Here is a 20,384-nt window from a genome sequence, read left to right as displayed (position 1 = left end):
CTGGATACACCACAAGCTCTTATAAATCAGTAAGGAACTAGTGAATAAACCAATAGAAAAATGGACTAAGGACATCAGTGCCAGAGAAGAAGTGCAAATGCCACCTTATGGTAACTTAAATTCATAATCAGAGATTATGATCCACTTCTCTCTGCACTTTGTGTTCTTTCTTTTGACATGGTCATCTAACCTTCTGTCCCAGCTGTACCTTTCTTTATAGTATGTTTTTAAATCAGATGGGTAGACACCCTGTCTTTTTTTGAAAGTGTTCTTCACTGCCCTTGCCTATTTATTCTTCCAAATAATATTTTTTTTCAAGTTCTTTAAAATAACCTTCTTGGGATTTAAGTTGAAATGGCATTAAATCTAAAACTTATGTCAATTGAAGAAAAACACACAACCTAAAAATTGCGAGTTATGTTTTATTTGGGGTTAGGCTTACTGAAGACTATGGCCTGGGAGACAGCCTCTCAGCTCTGAGGAACTGCTCTGAAGAGGTAAGGGAGGAGCCGGGATATATAGGAGTTTTTGCTGAAAACAAACATGTAGTCAAACATCAAACAATTACTGCTAATAACAAAAAACAGACATTTTAAGTTAATGATTTTAGTGCTTTTCTAAGTATGGGAAGATGCAAGACTCTGGGCTTATTGAAATTATTCCTTAGAAATGTGTCGTAACTGTCTAGGGCCAATATCCTGTTTTTCTCAGTCCTGAATTCCCCTCAGGACACCCCATTGTTGGGGCGGGCGGGGTTTGCTGCAGTGGCTGATGGCTTGATGTCGGGCAACATTTTTTTGTCCGCACTTACCTGAGATAGAGTTGACAGCATTATAATGTCCAGCCTTCCTATCCAGGTGCACCGTATTTCTCTCCATGTTGAAATGGAGCTTAAAACAACTTTTTCATCATGTTATCCCCCTGCTCAAAAAGTCCTTCCTGGCAGCCTTTCACCATCTGTTTCTCAAATTCTTTTCCAGCTTCCTTTGCATGAACTCTCCTCTTCAGCCTGGCTGGTTTTCTGTCTCCCAGTCAGACCTCTTGGTCTCTTACATATCTCTGCTTCTGTCTGCAACGTCCCTCCCACCCCGACCCCCCTTCCTCTCCATCTCAAGGTTGTACCAGCTCAAGGAAGTGTCCTTGACAACACTCCATCCCACAAGGAGCACTTCCTCCTCTGTCCATAGCGTATACTGTATTTCCTACTCAGCAGTTACTCGTGCCATGTATTCTGTTATTTTATTTTCCAGAATACTATTTGGTCTCCTTGTTTATTTTGTAAGCTTCTTGCAGGCAACAGTTCTGTCTCATGTTTTTTTATATCCTCTGCTGTGCCCTTGCGTACAGTAGCCACTCTCCACATATGGCTCTTGAGCATTGAAAATTTGGCTTGTCCAGTTGAGAGATGCTGTAAGCACAAAATACGCTGGGCTTCAAAGACTCAGTACAAAAGAATGAATTAATTGTTTCCTTAATTAAATGTTGAGAGCGTAGTATTTTGGATATGTTTAGTTGAATAAAGCTTATTAAAATTAACTTCACCCATTTCCTTTTGCTGTTTTAAATGAGGCCCCTAGAAATTCTTCATCTGCACCTGTGGCTCACATTATGTTTCTGCGGACAGCGCTGGTCTAGAGCTCTCAGCGCAGTGACTCTTGTACAAGAGGTGCTCCCAACTCAGTGGTGGTTTGAGATGAATGAAAAGCAGCAGTTAGCCCGTTTCATCTCATCTGAGGAGTTTTGTCTCAGTCTCCGCCCTTTTTCTTGGTTGATGTGATCAGGAGGATTACTAATTTGTAGCCCTGCTAAGTAGGACCCAAATCCAGAAAACAGACGTTAATTAAGGAAGAAACTCATCTGAACGTGAAATAAATGCTAGCTCCAAAGTGAGGTCTTCTGACATTGTGAGATGCAAGATGTAATTTAAGAGAGACACCAAGAGATCTTACACTTTTAAGTAACAAAAAGGACTTTCAGGAAGCGCTTAAGCGGTTAACCTCATTTAAATTAAAACCTTTCGCCATTAAATGGTTAAATGAATTTTTGTTTCAAAACTAAAATTTGAAGATAAAATTGAAAGTGCTTTCTGCTACAGAAAACTAAATGAATAACAGGATGAGCATTGGAAAAGGCAAAGAAATGTTAAATGGATGCTTGTGGCCAAATTAATAGCAAACTAATAGGTTAGAGAAGATTGCCTCTCACCCGATGCATCCAGTGGATATTGGGAACAGCTGGCTTTTTTCCTCCCTCTGTCTCTTCCCTGTTCTTCCTAGCTCTCCTTCTCTTAAGCTTCTTTCCTTTCTTTATTCCTCTCTTGAAAAAAAAAAAATCTGCTCCTGCCTTCATGTATCTTTCTCTCCTAGTTTATTATAATGCTAGATTACAGCACATTTAAAGTATATTGCTCATTTACTTCTTTAATTCACCCCAAATTTATTTTTGAATATAGTATGATATAGGGATCTAAATTATTTTTTACAGGTAGTGAATCAGAGCATTATTTCTTGAATACACCATTGTTTTCTTGTTGATTTATAATGTCAGTAATTATTATTGAGAGCTTACTATGGGCAAGGCAATGCTTTGAGAGCTTTGTATTTAAATTCCTGCTTAGGTTTCTTAAGTAAAGGTTTTCCTCATGTTTAGACATTTTAAATGAAACATTTTTTTCTTTTCTTGCATTAAGCCATTTAAAAAAATACAAAGTTGCTTTTCTACTTGGGTCCCAATATTTTTTTCTCCCTGGGAGTTGAGACTCTCTCATAAAACAAGTTCCCTGCCCTCTACTTTAAGATGGGTGGACGAGTTGCGGACACCAAGAAATTCCACTTTTCCATTTCTCATCAGGGATGTTACTTTATAGGTGTCTTTCAGGTTGCAGAAAAGTTGCAAAAAAGGATATGCGCGCTTTGCCCCAAAGACCTCGAGTGTAGTGTCCTGTACTTTGCACAGTCAGAGAATATAGCTGCTCATGAAAACTGTTTGGTAAGTTACTTGAAAACACATGAGTCCTTTTAGGGAAGGACATACCAAAATAGATAAATGTACTCTGGATACGACAAAGAATAACACGTTGGCTGCCCATGGTTTGGGCTTTTAAGTGGGGATTTGGGGAGCATATTTTTCCCTTTTTCAAGTTTCAGATCTTAACACCTTATGATTACTTTTAGTTTTATTTATAACTGATCAAACACACAAAGAATTATGCTGGAGTTCCTTTAAAGATATTTTAATTATTTCAAATATAACAGATACCCATAGACACTTCACCCAGATTTATAAAATCATGATAGTATATGATATTTGCCTCAGCTTGATTTTTTTTTTTTAAAGAAAAAAAAAACATAGATAGTTAAGGACTCTCTCTTCTCTCTGTTCCCTTCTCTCCATCCCTCCCCAGAGGTAATCGCCATCACAGATTCCGTGTTTCTTATTATCTTGTGTTTTTAATTTTATGCTCCCACCACGTTTAAGTATTTATAAACAAATATATTGTTTTACATGTTCTTGGAGTTTATAGAATTTCTATCAGATTCTGTGGATTATTGAGATTTATCCATGTTGATAAATGTAGTTCTAATCTTTAATTTTAAATGTTATAGTATTCCATTTTATGACTGTAATCACCATTAAAGTATTCTGTGAATGAGCATTTATGGTTTTCCAGTTTTTTATGTGACTAACCAGCTGTCATAAATATCCTTGTATAGGTCTCCTAATTCACAGGAGAATTTCTCTGGTCTAGGGCACTTAGAACTGCTGGACATAGGAAGGGAACATTTTGCACCTCATTAAATGTGCCAGATTGCTCTCCAAAGGGATCGTACCAAGTTTGACTTCCACTATTTTGGAGTTTGTTTCTCTTCTTCCTTGTCAACACTTGATTCTATGAGATTTATTTATTTTTCTTTTTGGTATGGTAAAAGTATGTTTAATTTTGTAAGAAATTGCTGAACTGGCCTCCACTGTGGCTGTACCATTTTACATTCCTACATGCAATGAATGAGAGTTCATGTTGTTCGTATTTTTTTAATTTAATTTAATTTATTTATTTTTATACAGCAGGTTCTTATTAGTTATCTATTTTATACATGTTAGTGTATATATGATGTTCATATTTTAATTTGTAATTCCCTGATGACATATGATGACATGTGGTGTTGAGCATCTTTTCATATACTTATTTGCCATTTGTATATCTTCTTTGGTGTTGTCTGTCCAGATCTTTTGTCCAATTTTTAATTGGATTGTTATTGTTTAATTGTGTTTAATTGGGTTGTCTTATAATTAACTTTTAGGAGCTCTCTATATATTGGATACAAGTCCTTTATCAGATATATTTTACCAATATTTTCTCCTAATCTGTGGCTTTTCATTCTCTTTACAGTGCCTCCCTGGATCTATGGTTTGGTGTCTATCATGATACTATGAGATTTTCATGTTTTCCTCTCTGATGGGTGTGAGATGGTCTCTCGTTGTTATTTGCATTTGCAGTTCCTAGATTACTTAGTGAGCTTGCACCTCGTTTGCTGTGCTCCTGTGTGGTTCTTTTTTTCGATTCTGTGACTTGTGTTCATAGACTACACTTTATCTTTGAGATCTTAGTTTTGCTTATATGTATTTATTCACATATAAATAAATTCTAATGCTTTATTATATATGTTTGCTTTTAATTTTATTTATGGTGCTTTCTGTCATACAGAAGCTTATAATGTAATTAACATTCATCATTATTTTCCTTTATAATTTGTAGGATTTTCCCCCTAAGAAATTCTTTTCCGAACTAAGGTTCTATCTTTTTTCCAAAAAGTTTAAAAATTTTGCTTTTCTCATTTAGCTTCTTGATCCAACTGGAATTTATTTGGATTATAGTGTATAGTAGGGACCTACTTTTAGTTGTTTTCTTTTTAATGCGATTAACCACCTCCCCCAGCACTATTATTGAAAAATCTGTCCTTTCCTCACTGATTTGTAGTGATAATAATGATAACTGTTGTTATTATTTGGTGTTCACTGTGTAAGGTAATGTTCTGGGAGCTTAACCTATATTTAACTGTTAATCCTCACAACTACCCTAAGAGGTAGGTATTATAATTACGCCCAAACTAAAGGTGGAACAACTGAGGCACAGAGAAATTAAATCACTTGCTCAAGGTCACAGGGCTGTAAGTGACTGAGCCGGGACTCTCACCCAGCTATCTAGTTTCAAACCCTCATGTTAATCCGTTGCTCTAACAGTATTGTCATATGTGCACAGATCTCTTTCTGGCTCTCCGTTCTCTTCCATGGTCACTTGTGTATTCCTGAGCTGGTACAACACTCTTTTTTCTTTCTTTTAAACAAAATACGCATTTTATTTAGGTTGAAATAAACTATACAAAATTGATTTTCTTCACCAAAAATAACAAGCAATATTTTCTGTATTATTCCTAGATAAACCACAAAACACTTATTTTTGTAGGTTTTCTAGGTTTTGCTTGTAAATCAAGATGAGGCAGTAGATACAGTCATGGAAAAAGACAGAAGAAAACAGACAAATCAGTTGTCAGTATCCATGGCCTCTGATCCTGTCTTGACCGTGAAACAGAAGTGTTCAACGTATACCTGCCAAAAAGCTTATGACGATGTAGGCTCAGTAAAGGAATGTAAACGGCAACAACCAGATGTGGAACAACAATGGCAGGCTCTTCCATTCAAACTTTTAACTATAACTTGTTCCTTTAACTTCATTTGATAAAGACAAAATCTACACTGAAATTCTTGTTTGGCGAGCTCACACGTTTCTCTTGCAGTCTGATAATTTTCTTAACTGTCCCTTACAGATTTTTAACAGCATGCTTAAAACTCCTACTATTCAAAAGTCAGTCATGAGCTTCATTATAATGTTTTATGAAACGTATTCCTTCCTCCCATACCTCCTCAAAATTTATTTCTTCAAAGAGCTGATAACTCAGTACCTGACAGTTGGATCCACAGTGATGTTATGTCTAAAATGACTTAACTAATACAATTCCAAAGTGCCATTAGCAGAGATCACACAGAGTGTAACATGGTACTTTCAATGCTGTCTTCTGGAAGAACAGGTCTCCAAAGCATGGGCATTCAAACAGGCCATTTAAACAGGCAGATTATCAGTGACTAATGAGCTGGTACAACACTCTTAATTACTATGATTTTATGATAAACCCTGGCTATTTTTTTGGCACTTTGAATTTTGGGATCAGCTTATCAGGTTTCACAGAAATTTCTATTGGAATTTTAACTGGAATTCCACTGAATTTATAGATGAATTTGGGAAAAAATAGACACCCTCATAATATATTAGTCTTTCTATCCATTAACAGGGTATGTCTCTTCAACTATCCAGATCTTCTTTGATGAATTTCAAAAATGTCCAGCAATTTTTTTTCTATAGAGGTCTAGAACTTTGGGTTAGGCCTATTCCTGGGTTTGTTTTTTTGTTTTGTTTTGTTAATACATTTTTAAAGTGAGCTATTATTGGTATATACAAACACTGTCAATTTTTATTTATTTTTTATCTCATCCAACAATCTTGCCAAACTCAAATCTAAAAGTCAGATTCAGCTGGATATTTTTTTTTAACATCTTTATTGGAGTATAATTGCTTTACAATGGTGTGTTAGTTTCTGCTTTATAACAAAGTGAGTCAGTTATACATATACATATGTTCCCATATCTCTTCCCTCTTGCGTCTCCCTCCCTCCCACCCTCCCTATCCCACCCCTCTAGGTGGTCACAAAGCACTGAGCTGATCTCCCTGTGCTATGAGGCTGCTTCCCACTAGCTATCTATTTTACATTTGGTGTATATATGTCCATGCCACTCTCTCACCCTGTCACATCTTACCCCCCCCATCCCCATATCCTCAAGTCCATTTTCTAGTAGGTCTGTCTTTATTCCCGTCTTGCCACTAGGTTCTTCATGACCCTTTTTTTTTTTTTCCTTAGATTCCATATACATGTGTTAGCATACTGTATTTGTTTTTCTCTTTCTGACTTACTTCACTCTGTATGACAGACTCTAACTCCATCCACCTCACTACAAATACCTCCATTTCGTTTCTTTTTCTGGCTGAGTAGTATTCCATTGTATATATGTCAGCTGGATATCCTCATCTTTAAATAAAGACGGCTTTTTTTCCTTTAAATTTTTGGGCCTCTTAATTTCTTTTTCTTATTTTACTGCATTTTTCTAGAACATTGTGTTATAGTGGTGATTAAAAGCATTTTAGTGAGCCTTGTCTTGTTTCTTATATTACTGGGATGCTTCTAGGTTTTATCATTAAATTTGTGCATACTTTAGCTTTTTAATACTTTTACTTTATTAAAATTAGGAAGTTTCCTTTTATTTCTAGCTTGCTACAAGTTAAAGTATTAAATATTATGAAATGCTTTTTTCTGCATCTATTGTAATGATCTTCTGGCTTCTTTCCCTCTCTTTCTCTGGCCATGCACAATGCTAGATGCTTTATTATTTTTTTTTTAAATTTATTTATTATTTATTTTTGGCTGCGTTGGGTCTTCGTTGCTGCTCATGGGCTTTCTCTAGTTGCGGCGAGCGGGGGCTACTCTTCGTTGCGGTGCGCAGGCTTCTCATTGCGGTGGCTCCTCTTGTTGCAGAGCACAGGCTCTAGGCGCGCGGGCTTCAGTAGTTGTGGCTCTCGGGCTTAGTTGCTCGCGGCATGTGGGATCTTCCCGGACCAGGGCTTGAACATGTGTCCCCTGCATTGGCAGGCAGATTCTTAACCACTGCGCCACCAGGGAAGTCCGATGCTTTATTTTTTATATACACAATTTTTTTAAATCTCAAACTTACAGAAAAGTTGCACATACAGTACAAAGTACCTTTTTTGTTGGAACTGATGAAAGAAATATTCACATATTGAGATATAGGGAAGTCATTCTGACTTATACATGAGTTAACTTGAATTTTATGTTAACTAAAATAGCCTGTTTGTGGCCTATCAAATATACACTGTACATCTGCTTTAATTATTAGAGAAAAGGACACATTGACCAGAAGTAAAGAATGTCCATGTTAAAAATAAAGATTACATGCCCCTCCTCCTGGGATGCCAATGCTGGTACTCCTTTGATGATAAGACTCCCTTCCCAGGTTCCAAGGCCATACTGACTCACTGTGTACATGCTAGTCTGTTCTTCTTTTTTTTAACCTTGAAGAAATGTAACCCTGACTCGTTTAATGCTCTTTGTTCTGACAAGATATGAAACTGTGCTGGAAGCAGTGCTTGTCCAGGGCAGTTTCTCAGAGTAATCTGGGAAGTGGGCTTCCAGGGTAGTCTGCAGTTTGGCTCAAATAAAACTCTTTTCTGTTCTTATTATAGACTGTTTATTGATTATTTTCATTTATAGAACCATTTGAAATTAAATTGAGACATGATGCGTTATCTTTCCTGAATACTTCAGTATGTATTTTATACAAAGGACATTCACATAATCACAATGTAACCATCAAAATCAGGAATTTTTTTTTTTTCACACACACACACACACACACTGTATTTTATTTTTACAAGAGATAAATAGACCGACACCAAGCATTGTACATGGATGACCACAACAAAAGCAACAATGATTGCAATTACCAAACCTGAAACACTCTCATACTATGTTATAATATTGACATTCAGTCCAGTAATCCTCCACTGTAACAGCTCCTTTACTTTGCAGTGAAAATTGATTTGTATATTCTTTGCCTCTGAGTCCTTGTGGGATTTTTTTTTTTTTAATTCAGACAGAAAGTCACAAAAATTATACTCATCCTCATCAGTTCACTCAGTCCCATGTAATTAAATTTTTTTTTTCATCTTGATCTTTTGTTAGCACTTTTTTGAGTTCATCAGTTTTTCATTAGAGTTCTGAAAATGCTTATTCATTCAGTTCAGCAGTACAGTCAGTTACCAGAAACCTGTACTTGTCAGAGTCTTTTCCATGAATTTCTTGAAGATGAAACCCTTTTATAGGAACATATTTGCAAAAGCATCAGAGTACACCCAGAACTGTCTGTAAATGACAAAAGACTTAAAAATGACCACAGTTAAAGATTTGATGAAAGTTCATAATAATGCAGTTGACAAGAAAATTAGTTATTTCTGAGATATACATTTTAAAGTAATAACTAGGATTATTACTTATAACATTATACCAGAACATATAAGCAAAATCAGGAATTTAACATTAATATATTACTACGATCTAATCCTCAAACCACCCAGGTTTCAGGTTCAAGTGTCCTAATAACTTTATAACAAAAGATTCTGATTCACAGGTTACATTTGGTTTTCGTGTCTCAAATTTTCTCCTTTTAATCTGTTAGTAATAAGTTATGTGCTTGTTTATTTTCTGCTGTTAAACCATTCGGAGATTAACACTATTTGATTGTGATGTTTTATTCTAATATACTGTTAATGGTAATTTGCTATTTTTAGTTAACCTTGTCAGTATAATTTACATTAAAAAAGCACCCGTTTTAAGTGTACAGTTCAGAGAGTATTCAGACATGTATTTACTAATGTAACCACCACCACCATCAAGATGTAGAACATTCCCATTACCCCAGAAGGTTCCCTCATGCCTCCTTGCCGCCACTTCCTCCCCGCCCCAGCTTCTATAGCTTGAGCCTGTCTTCCTCATCTCACATGAAAGGACTCCTACAGTATGTATTCTGTGTGTCTGGCTTCTTTTGCTCATTACAGTATTTGGAGATTCACCCATGCTGTTTCTTATATGTGTATTTGGTTCCTTTTTATTTCTGCACAGTATTTCATTGTATGGCTCTATCACAATTTGTTTATCCACTTGCCTGTTGATAGACGTATTATTAATTCCAGTTTGAAGATACTAGGATAAATCTGTGACGATCTGAATATGTGTCTTCATGTGGGCGTACACTTTTTTTGTGTTACAGTCGCTAGTTAACTTTTTTAGATTCCACGTATAAGTGATAACATGCAGTTTCTGTCTTTCTCTGTCTGACTTATTTCACCAAGCATAATACCCTCCACATCCATCCATGTTGTTGCAAATGGCAAACTTTCATTCTTTTTTATGGCTGAATAGTATTCCATTGTATGTATGTGTATGTGTGTGTATATATACATATATATATACACACTACATTTTCTTTATCCATTCATCTGTTGATGAACACTTAGGTTGCTTCCATACATTGGCTATTGTAAATAAGGCTACTATGAACACTGAGGTGCATATATCTTTTCGAATTAGTGTTTTCATTTTCTTTGGATATATACCCAGGAGTGGAGTTGCTGTATCACATGGTAGCTCTATTTTTAGTTTTTTGAGGAACCTCCATACTGTTCTCCACAGTGGCTGCACCAGTTTACGTTCCCAGCATCAGTGCAGGAGGGTTCCCTTCACACTCTCAACAACATTTGTGTGTGGTCTTTTTGATGATGGCCATTCTGACAGGTATGAGGTGATACCTCTTTATGGTTTTCATTTGCATTTCTCTGATGATTAGTGATGTTGGGCATCTTTTCATGTGCCTGTTGGCCGTCTTATGTCTTCTTTGGAAAAATATCCATTCAGGTCTTCTGCCCATTTTTTAATCAGGTTGTTTTTTGATGTTGAGTGGTATGAGCTGTTTGTGTATTTTGGATATTAACCCCTTACCGGTCACATCGTTTGCAAATATTTTCTCCCATTCAGTAGGTTGTCTTTTTGTTTTGTCAATGGTTTGTTGATGCAGAAGCTTTTAAGTTTAATTAGGTCCCAGTTGTTTATTTTTGCTTATGTTTTCCTTGCCTTTGGAGATAAATCCAAAAAAAAATTGCTACGATTTATGTCAGTGTTCTGCCTATGTTTTCTTCTAGGAGTTTTATGGTGTCCTGTCTTACACTTAGGTCTTCAATCCTTTGAGTTTATTTTTGTATATGATGTGAGAAGATGTTCTAATTTCATTTTTTAACATGTAGCTCTCCAGTTTTCCCAGCACTACTTATTGAAGAGACTGTCTTTTCTCCACTGTATATTGTTGCCTTCTTTAAATGTGGACAATAATGCTTTTATTTCTTGAGTGAATACCTACAGGAGGAATGCTGGGTCATAAAGTAAGTGTATGTTTAACTTTAAAGGTAACTGCATCATTTTACACTTCTACAACAATGTGTAAGAGTTTCGTTTGCTCCACACCCTCATTGACACTTGGTATTTTCAATCTTTTTAATTCTAACCAGTCTAGTGAGTGTGTATTGGTATCTCATTGTGGCTTTGATTTGTCTGAGGGTTAATGATTTTGAGCATCTTTTCACGTGCTTATTCACCATTTGTAACTCTCCTTCTCTGAAGAGTCTGTCCAGGTTTTTTGCCCATTTTTAACTGAATTATTTGTCTTACTGAGTGGCAAGAGTTTTTCCTATATTCTTGATATAATTTTTTTGTCAGATATATGAATTGTGAATATTTTCTCCCAATTTCTGGCTTGCCTTTTTGTTTTCTTGGCAATGTCTTTCAAGGAGCAAAAAGTTTTAATTTTGGTGAATTCCAACTTCATAACTTTTTCTTTATAGTTCTGCTTTTTATAAGAAATCTTTGCCTATGCCAGTGTCAAAATTTTTTTATCTTATGTTTTTCATGCCCTTTATTATTTAAGTGTATGTGTAATGTTGATCTTTCATTCAGAGGTAGTTTGGATTCTTTTGGTTTCGAGAAACTCTTAGAAGCTCGAGCCAACCTAAATATAAAAGGGGCTTTGCAATAAGTTGCAGGGGCATTTTGTGGCTCCTGAAGGCAGGCACACAGGTGGGTACAAGAAACAGGAGCTGGGAAGCCATCAGGAACCCAGGATGTCCTCTCTAGCCCTTGTTTTTGTCTTCCTCTCTTTGTAGACTGACTTGCTCTGACCATGTGGCTCAGAGCCTGTTTTAGTCCCCTAGGATAGGGACTTTGACTGGCCCAGCTTGGGGTCAGGGCCCCGACCAGGTCCAGTTAGCCACTGGGGGTCAGGGTAATGCAGTACAAAACATGTCTGGGGATCAGGACAACTCCCAAAGAAAAGCAGGGTGACTTGAGATCTGCTCACACACGCCAAAAGGTGGTCACTGTTCTCCCCCAACCCATCTTCCACTCCTGGTGAGTACTTTTTGGTACCATTTTCTGACTTGCAGCTTTCAGCATTACTTTGTGCATACTCTGGCTTTTTTCTTTTCCCAATCTGCAGCTGTATTCCTCAGCACTTGTGGAATGTGAAGATCATGATCCGCTTAATCGTGATAGAAATTTTGATGTGGAATCAGTAAAGAAAGAAATCAAGAGAGGAAGGAAGTTGGTAAGTATAAATGATTTTATTACTCACAAAGATGAACAGACCCTTGGTGATGCTTTCAAAAGAAAGTCTATTTGATTGATAAACCAGGGGATAGAGATGCAACGTGGAGAGCTGAAAGAAGTAGGGCCTATATTGGAAACTTAGATTCAACTGAATATTTTACTATTTTTAAATGAACTACAATATGCTTCATCGGCAAAGTAGACATGAGGTAGAATGCTTTGGCTATAAGTAGAAGGAACAAACTGGCTTTTAAAAAAAAAAAAAAGGGATGCTTATTTTCTTAACTTAGCCAGAGGAAAAACTGGCTTCAGGGTTGGTTGATTCAGTGGCTCGATGTCATCAGGGGCCCATCATCCTTTCCGCCCTCCTTGTCCACAGCTTCAGCTGGTCCCTTTGTGATCATAGGGTGGCCACAGGCAGCAGCTGAAGCATCAGACTTGCTTGCTCCTATCTTATCACAAGAGAAAGTTCATCCCCAAGCATGGATTAAGAGCCCTTCTGAAAGTTTAATTAGGCCACACCCCTCTTTCTGCACCGATTGCTAGAGGCGACCATAACTAATCAGGATCTACCCTCGGAGCCGGGCTCAGCTCCCCCTGGGAAGGAAGAATGCTGAGTAGTTGCTCTACTGGGTCTGCTGTAGTAGACTCCCTCCATGACAGGCCCTTCGCAGCTTCATCAGCGATACAGCAAGCGTGAGCACTAACACCCTAACCACCACCACAATCCACAATCAGGTTAGTGACCTGGAACAAACATTTTTTTAGTCCTTGCGAGATGTCAGCATATACATGGGCAGTTTCCGCATTGCCTGATGTGCTTTGAGAAGCGTCAGCAGGGGGCGCTCAGTGAGCAGGCAGATCAGCACGGTTGGGGCTCAGGAAGCCTTCCTAGTTGGGAATGCGGGGGGAATGAGGATGGGGGAGGGGGAATTTCAGAGAGAGGGAACAGGGTGTGCAAAGGCGTGGAAGGCAAGAGAGAAGATGTGGCACATTCATGAAACCATAAGCATAGGACTGTCCCTGGCATTCTCTTCACTGACCTCATGGAATTCCATAGGATGTACTGGAAGGCGTGAAGCCATTCCCTGCCCTTAGATAATGAGTTGACACTGATTTTCACTGTAATAGTGAATGCTGCAGAAAACATCTTTGTGCATTATCCTCGTGTGCTGGTTTGACTGGTGCTATACAGCACATTCCTAGAAGTGGAACAGCTGAGTCAAAGAGAATTCCCTTTAAAATCTTTGAAACATGCTGACAAACTATCCCCCAGAAAGACTGTACCACTTTATGCTTCTGTACATAGTGGATGAAAGAGCACTTCTCCCAGCCCTTGACGAAAATGAACATCTCAAACCTCGTTAATTTTTGCCAGTCTCACAGAGTTTTACCTTGCGTTTCCCTGATCACTGGAGAGGTTGAACATTACCCCTCTTTAGTAATCATCCCAATCTTCCCGGCTCACCCAGCTCCAGCAGTTCTTCAGTGATCCCTGGCCATGGTCCAGCACAGCAGTCACTCCCTTGCAAACCCCCTGGACACCCTCCTTACTCACTGAGCAAAGCCCTAGCCTGGGGAAGTGTGTCTGTCTGATGTCTGCAGGAGCTGAGTAGCGCTGGCAGTTGAGCAGTTAACCGGAGAAAAACCCACAGATGTTTTGACTGATCTTAGATTCATGGCCATGAACCTCAAGCAGACCATCAGCACTTCATCCCCCATCCTGCACATTTACTCTTTCATATCCTATCATCTCTCTTTAAAACCTTGCTCCACCCCAACTTCTCCTTGCCAAGTTGACGACTATCCCTGATTTTTTTTTTTTTTTTTTGGATAGACTTTCTTTTTTAGAGCAGTTTTAGGTTCACAGGAAAACTGAGGGGATGGTACAGAGAGTTCCTGTATTCCCCCTGCCCCTACACGTTCACAGTCTCCCCTTTATCAACACCTTCCACTAGAGGGGACATTTGTTACAACTGGTGAACCACACTGACACATCAGAAACACCCAAAGGCCATAGTTTACATTAGGGTTCACTCCTGGTGTTGTACATTTCTTTGCCAGATTCTTACCGAGAAAATGGAAGCGACTAGACAGAAACCCCTACTGTCCAAACCACTGCCCACCTGCCTGTCCCCAGACTCTCAGACCTCCGTCCTGTCAAAGCCAACCCTGCACGTGGGCTTTGGAGCCGTGCTCCTTCCCTCTTTAAGGACTAGGTTCTTGCATTTTCCTCTACCCCCTCACATCAGTATCCCTTCTCTCTAATCGATTATTCTTGTCAGCATATAAACATGATCAACAGATCATGTCATCTTTAAAAAAAAAAAAAACAACTCTCCCTTATACACAAAGAGCTGGTCACTTGCAGTGTCACTTGTCTGACCTTAGTTGACCTGTCAGCAGTATCATCACACAGTGGTCCCTGCCCTGCATCTTGAAGCAGTTCCTTCTTTTGACTTCCTGGACATAAGCTGCTAGTATGTCTTTTACCTTTCTGGCTGCTGCTTCTCAGGTGCCTTGGCTGTTTTTCCTCCTCTGCTCAACCTCTACAGTTTGGAGTGCCCAAGGCTCTGTCCTGGGCTCCTTCCTCAATCTGAACATCCTTCCTACATGACCTCATCCAGTTCCCATGGCTTCAATACCATTCTTATGCCGGGACTCTCTCTATCTCCAGCCCCGATGACCAACCTGACATACCTACCTGGATAGGTAATAGCCTCTCATGTTAAACTGGCCGGAAGAGAATAGTTCCATCCCCTACACACTCATACACACGATCCATCCAAACCTGCTCACTTCTCCTCAGTAAATAGCACATCATTTGTCCGCCATCATCGCCTCTCAACCCCAGCCCAGCATCGGGTCCATCAGCCTCACCCTACGGACCTTGCATCCTCCTCTTCTCTCTCACTGCCACTCATCCACTGTGGTGAAGTGTGATCTCACTCTCTCGGACTGTTGTTGAACACTGCTGATACTTGTCCTTCTTTCTCTCTCGCCTATCCCTCCCCAGCCCATTCTCCACACGGCCGCCAGAACAGTATCTTTAAACTGTGAATCGGTTTATGCTCCTCTTGCACAAAGGTAAAACCCCAACTCATCACTGTGGCTCGTAAGCCCTCCATGACCCAGTCCTCACTTACCCCTTGGATCTTAGCTCAGACTGTCCCCCTTGCCTCTTCTCTGCTCCAACAACGCTACCCATCCCTCTTGCCCTTCCTGTGAGTTTGCCAGTGGGGAAGCTCATTCTTGCCACGAGCACATAAGGCCTTCTGCTTACGATGTCCTTTCCCCTGCTTTGGTGCAGACTAGCAGCGCTTGTTATTATTAAAATCTAAGCTTCCATATCACCTCCTCAGAGAGGCCTTCTATATCACTGACCACCCAATCTGAAGTAGGGACCCAGAGACACTCTGTCACTTTGCCTTAATTCTCTACAAAGCATGTATCGCTATGTTTTAAAGTTTGCTTTATTTGATCATTGTCTCCACTAGAAAGAAAGTTAACTTCATGCAGGCAGGTACCTTATCCACCACTGTTTTCCCCGTCCTGGAAGAGGGCCTGCCACGTCACAGCTACTCTGTAGTCTTTCAATGAGTCACCGTTTATTAGTCGTTTGTATTTCTTCTCTTCCCATTTTTCTGTGGGCTATCAGAGTCTTACCCTTTATCTACTATGCAGCAAACAGTCTTTTCCTTTTTTTTAAATGGTATCTATCACCTTAAAAGTGGAGCTTAAATTTTTTATATAGTCAAATCTGTCAGTCTTTTTCTGTGTGGCTTCTGTGTCTCCTGCCTTGCTTAGAAAGCCTCAATACTGTCCTTTTTTTCTTTTATATTTTCTAATTTCTTGCAACTTTTTAAAAATACTTATTTTTTATACAGTTAAAGCTTTAATCCACGTGGAGTTTATTTGGGAATATATTGTGAGGTAGGGATCTAACTTTCTTTCCTATACACATAGTCAGATGGCCCCCCCAACGTTAAATGATCATTCTTTGTGCTCTGACTTCAAATTCTGCCTTTTGCACAATCTAATTTCTCACCCACAATTGAATTTCCTTTATTTATATAGTTGCTCGTGCTGACCTTGGGATACTGTGTGAGCTGTCACCTCCTATTTTGCTAGGTGGTTTCATTGTGCGCCCATGTCATTCAGCCAGAGCATGATATAAACCAGCTGTGGTCATGGCTCAGATACCCCCAAACAGTTAGGTTTCTGTGGCCACGTACTGTCCTCCTAGCCATCTCTACGCCACCTTCCTATCAGACCAATAGACTGATACATAAAAGCAAGAGATCAAATGAATTGAGCTAAGAAAAAAACTTATTCCTCAGGGGCTTTTTTGTTTTGGTGTTGTTTTTTTTTTTTTTACATTTTTGGCCTTTCTACATAGATGCCAAAGAGATTTCACTTCCTTTCTCTCACGTCTCCTCAGTAGTGCCTCTGTAAGACAGGCAGTGTGATCCCCAGGGAGGAATTCGGGTCTAAGAGAGGGGAAGGGACTGGCTCGAGATCACACAGCTGTTAGTGGCAGTGCCGGGAGCTGACCTCGGCCACAGGCTCAGTGTCCCCAACAGAACCTCTTGCCTAGAGCTGGACAGCGTTGCCAACCCTGCTTTTTAGAAATCTCTTTTAAAAAGAGAGGAGAGAGAAAATAAAATAAAATAAAATAAAAATAAAAAGAGAGGAGAGGGGTTTTTTCGGAAACACAAAGGGTTTTCTGCTTTTCGTCAGATCATTACAAAACATTCCAGTTAGTTGAGGTTTTGCTGAAATTTCAAAATGAGCAGCTAAATGTCAGGACCCAGTGTTTGTAGCTGAGGACATTAGGGCTGCCAACTTAAAAATAATATTTGATGACATCTTTAACTTTAAATTTTAACAAAGGTTCTGAAAAATCAGGTGCTTACTCAGTAAAATCTGTTCTTCTGTAGAAATGCACATATTGTGGGAAAACAGGAGCCACCGTGGGATGTGATTTAAAATCCTGTCTCAAGAATTACCACTTTTTCTGTGCCAAGAGTGACCACGCAGTTCTACAAGCTGATGGATCTGAAGGAACTTACAAGTATTTAATAAAACAGTTTTAAAGCCACATTTGGGGGATTGGAATAAGGACAAGGAGATTTTTTAAAGCTAATTTTATGCAAATGATTTCCAAGTATGAATGTGGTTTGGGAGATGCCCAGCTGGGAACCTAACTTCAAAGCACCTTCCCTAAGTGTCATAGGAAGAAAAGAAGCAGGTTTGGTTTTGTTTTGGTTTTTACTCTCCCTGTATCCTTTCTTTCCTCGTAGAAAGCACTGGTTGACATGGTGGCACAAGTAACCTAACAGGTGGCCACGAGGCTGGAAACCAGTTCACACTTGCTCTTTTCTGTGAACAGGAAAGGAGCCTGACTTGTTAGTTCTAGGTCCATGCTTTACCCATCTTGTCTCCAAATGAATGTATTTTCCCATCACTGTCACCACCCTCTTAACTATAAATAGCCTCTAAAAATGATAAAGAAACTATGCAGCAAATACAGTTATCAGTCATTAAGTCCTTGAAGAAACTTACACCTTGTCTGTGTTGCCTTTGGCTTTGAAATCTTGCTCCTTGTTTTTCAATAATTCTTTAACGTTAACTTTGATCCAGTAAGGCATATTTCAAGTCCAAAACAAGTATATTTGTTTTATCCAGGAAGAAACTTGATCTTCCTTCTGATGAAAGAAGTCAGTTCAGTTAAGTGATTATACAGTTTAGTCAGAAAAAATCAGTAACCCAGTTTTTAATTGATTCAGGTCATGTTCAGCGAACTCTTTTTTGTACGTAGATGCAGTCTAGAATATGTCATATAAAGGTGAAGGAAATAACAGTCAAAATGTTAGGTTTGACCTTTTTAAAGTTATGAGATGGAATAAAACAGAGAATGATGGTCTAATGTTGACGAGCCAGGGAGACACTTCTCACTTCTTTGGGGCATATGAATAGATTCTGATTGAACTGGACATTTTAAATTTCAGTGAAACATATACATTTTTTTTCAGGCATAGTATCTGAATAACAGGATTAGTGTTATGAGAGAATTTTTTTTTTTTAATTGAAGTAGTTGATTTACAGTGTTGTGTTAGTTTCAGGTGTACAGCAAAGTGATTCAGTTATACCCATATATATATATTCTTTTCCCTTTATAGGTTATTACAAAATATTGGGTATAGTTCCCTGTGCTTTACAGTAGGTCCTTGTTGGTTACCTATTTTACTGATATATATAGTAGTATGTATATGTTAATCCCAAACTCCTAATTTATCCCTCCCAGAGGATTATTTTTAATATGATTTTTGTAAGATCTGTTACATTCCTAAATGACACTTTAAAATTCCATATGGAGGGTAGATTTTTTTCCCCACTGTGGGCATATATCCCCAATTTTATCAATGTGTTCCAGAACTATTTTATTTTGCTACTTTATCTTTTAACAACTTACTTTATGCCAGGAATATTTCAAAGTACTTTACAAATGTTATTTCGTTTAATACTCATAATAGCCCAGTAAGGTAGGTACTATTATCCCCATTTTAAAGATGAGGAAACTGAGGCCCTGACAGTAATTTGTACCCAGGCCACACATTTGGTAAGAGGCAGAGCTGGGCTTCAGGGCTCCAGAGTCTTTGCTCTTTGACACCATATCCTCTTTAAGCTTAGCGGCCATAGATCCTAAAATGTGGGCAAGCCTAACATTCAAAGAAGTTTGTTAAATAATTTAAAATCTGATTTTACATAGGTATTTTCTTGCTTGAGACTAGACAGGAAATGTGTAAATATGTTAATTTTATATTCTTTTTATATTTGATTTGCTGAGAAACTCATGGATTGAAATATTCTGTTTCACTTTTATTATTTACCTTCCCAAAGAGCTTGTTTTATTATGACTTCTCCAAAGACCTAAAACACCCACTAGAAAGACTGTTATTAGCAGAGCTACAAGGTCAAACAAAAAGGAGTCAAGTTTCTGCTATACCTTAAAGTCTGAAAAAATACTGATCATATATTAGTAGAACCAATGAATAGAGACTCATAAAATAATCTTCTTTGTCATAGTTTTATCAAGTATCAGGTGAACTTTTATTCATTTTTAAATTGAATTTAAACATTCGGAGTGGCTGTCATGCACGAGACCCCTTGTTAGGTACAGTGAGAATATAAAGAGAAACAAGACGTGAACTAAAACTATCACCTCACAGGAGGACCAGTAGGTCAAAACTAGTAGGAGCACGTGGCCTGATGGGAGCAGGAGGGGATTTACATGAAACTGGCTTGGGCTTCAGTTGACAATTGTTGAAAACGGGTGATGGGGTTGGGGGCATGGGAGTTCATCACATCTCCTCCACTTTTATATATGGTTGAAAAAAAAAAAATTAAGTACCTGGCAAACAGAAGTGCTGAGAAACCAGAATCCGAAGGGCGAGGAGATTAATATCGATTGGGGGTGGGCGGGAGGCGTGCTGGGAGGACTGCATGGAGGGGGCGGGAACTGCTGTACGACAGGAAGAGTTCATACATTCCCCCAGGTGAGGGGACCCTGCATCATGAGGGTCAGCACCATAAGGAAGGGAACCTGGGGCTGCGGAGGAAGAAAGGCTGGAGAGAAAACAGGGCCTGAGCAGCTCCTTCAGGTTTACTCACTGCACTTCTTTGCTCTAGCTGCTCTGCTTCTTCCTTCTCTTCTAGGGCACTGACCAGTTCTAAGCTCATGCAGTTCAAATCTGAGATCTGGGGGAGATGCATGTTGAGTTAGAAAACTACTTTCCCACCAGATAATGCATGCAATTTTGTGCTTATTGTTGAAAATCAGCAGAACTTTGTGTAGTCAGATGAAAACTTGTGTCTTAGCTGTTGGATCTCTAGGTATTTTCTTTATACAGTAAAAAATCTCACTGACCACTGTATATGAACAAGTGTTGTTCAAAATATGTAGTCAGCTCTCACCCCTGCAGAGAGCACGCTGACCTGTCCAAGGTTCAAGGGCACAGGGGATGCTGGCACAGGGTCCATCTACAC

General features: G+C 38.8%; 1 protein-coding gene across 2 annotated transcripts in view; it reads left to right on the top strand.

The window, feature by feature from the left end:
• The window catches only part of SETDB2 (SET domain bifurcated histone lysine methyltransferase 2), an 82,998-nt gene that overhangs the window by 53,991 nt on the left and 8,623 nt on the right, over positions 1 to 20,384 (top strand). For both annotated transcript variants that reach the window (XM_059902609.1, XM_059902608.1), the window contains 3 exons: positions 2,867 to 2,988; positions 12,226 to 12,333; positions 17,276 to 17,409. In XM_059902609.1, coding sequence (XP_059758592.1) covers positions 2,867 to 2,988; positions 12,226 to 12,333; positions 17,276 to 17,409 — 364 coding nt within the window. The remainder of the gene's footprint in view (positions 1 to 2,866; positions 2,989 to 12,225; positions 12,334 to 17,275; positions 17,410 to 20,384) is intronic.

Source organism: Balaenoptera ricei, chromosome 18 (genome assembly GCF_028023285.1).
Source record: "Balaenoptera ricei isolate mBalRic1 chromosome 18, mBalRic1.hap2, whole genome shotgun sequence".
NCBI lineage: Eukaryota > Metazoa > Chordata > Mammalia > Artiodactyla > Balaenopteridae > Balaenoptera > Balaenoptera ricei.
Note: the sequence above shows the minus strand (reverse complement) of the source record. Positions and strands in the feature narration are given on the sequence as shown.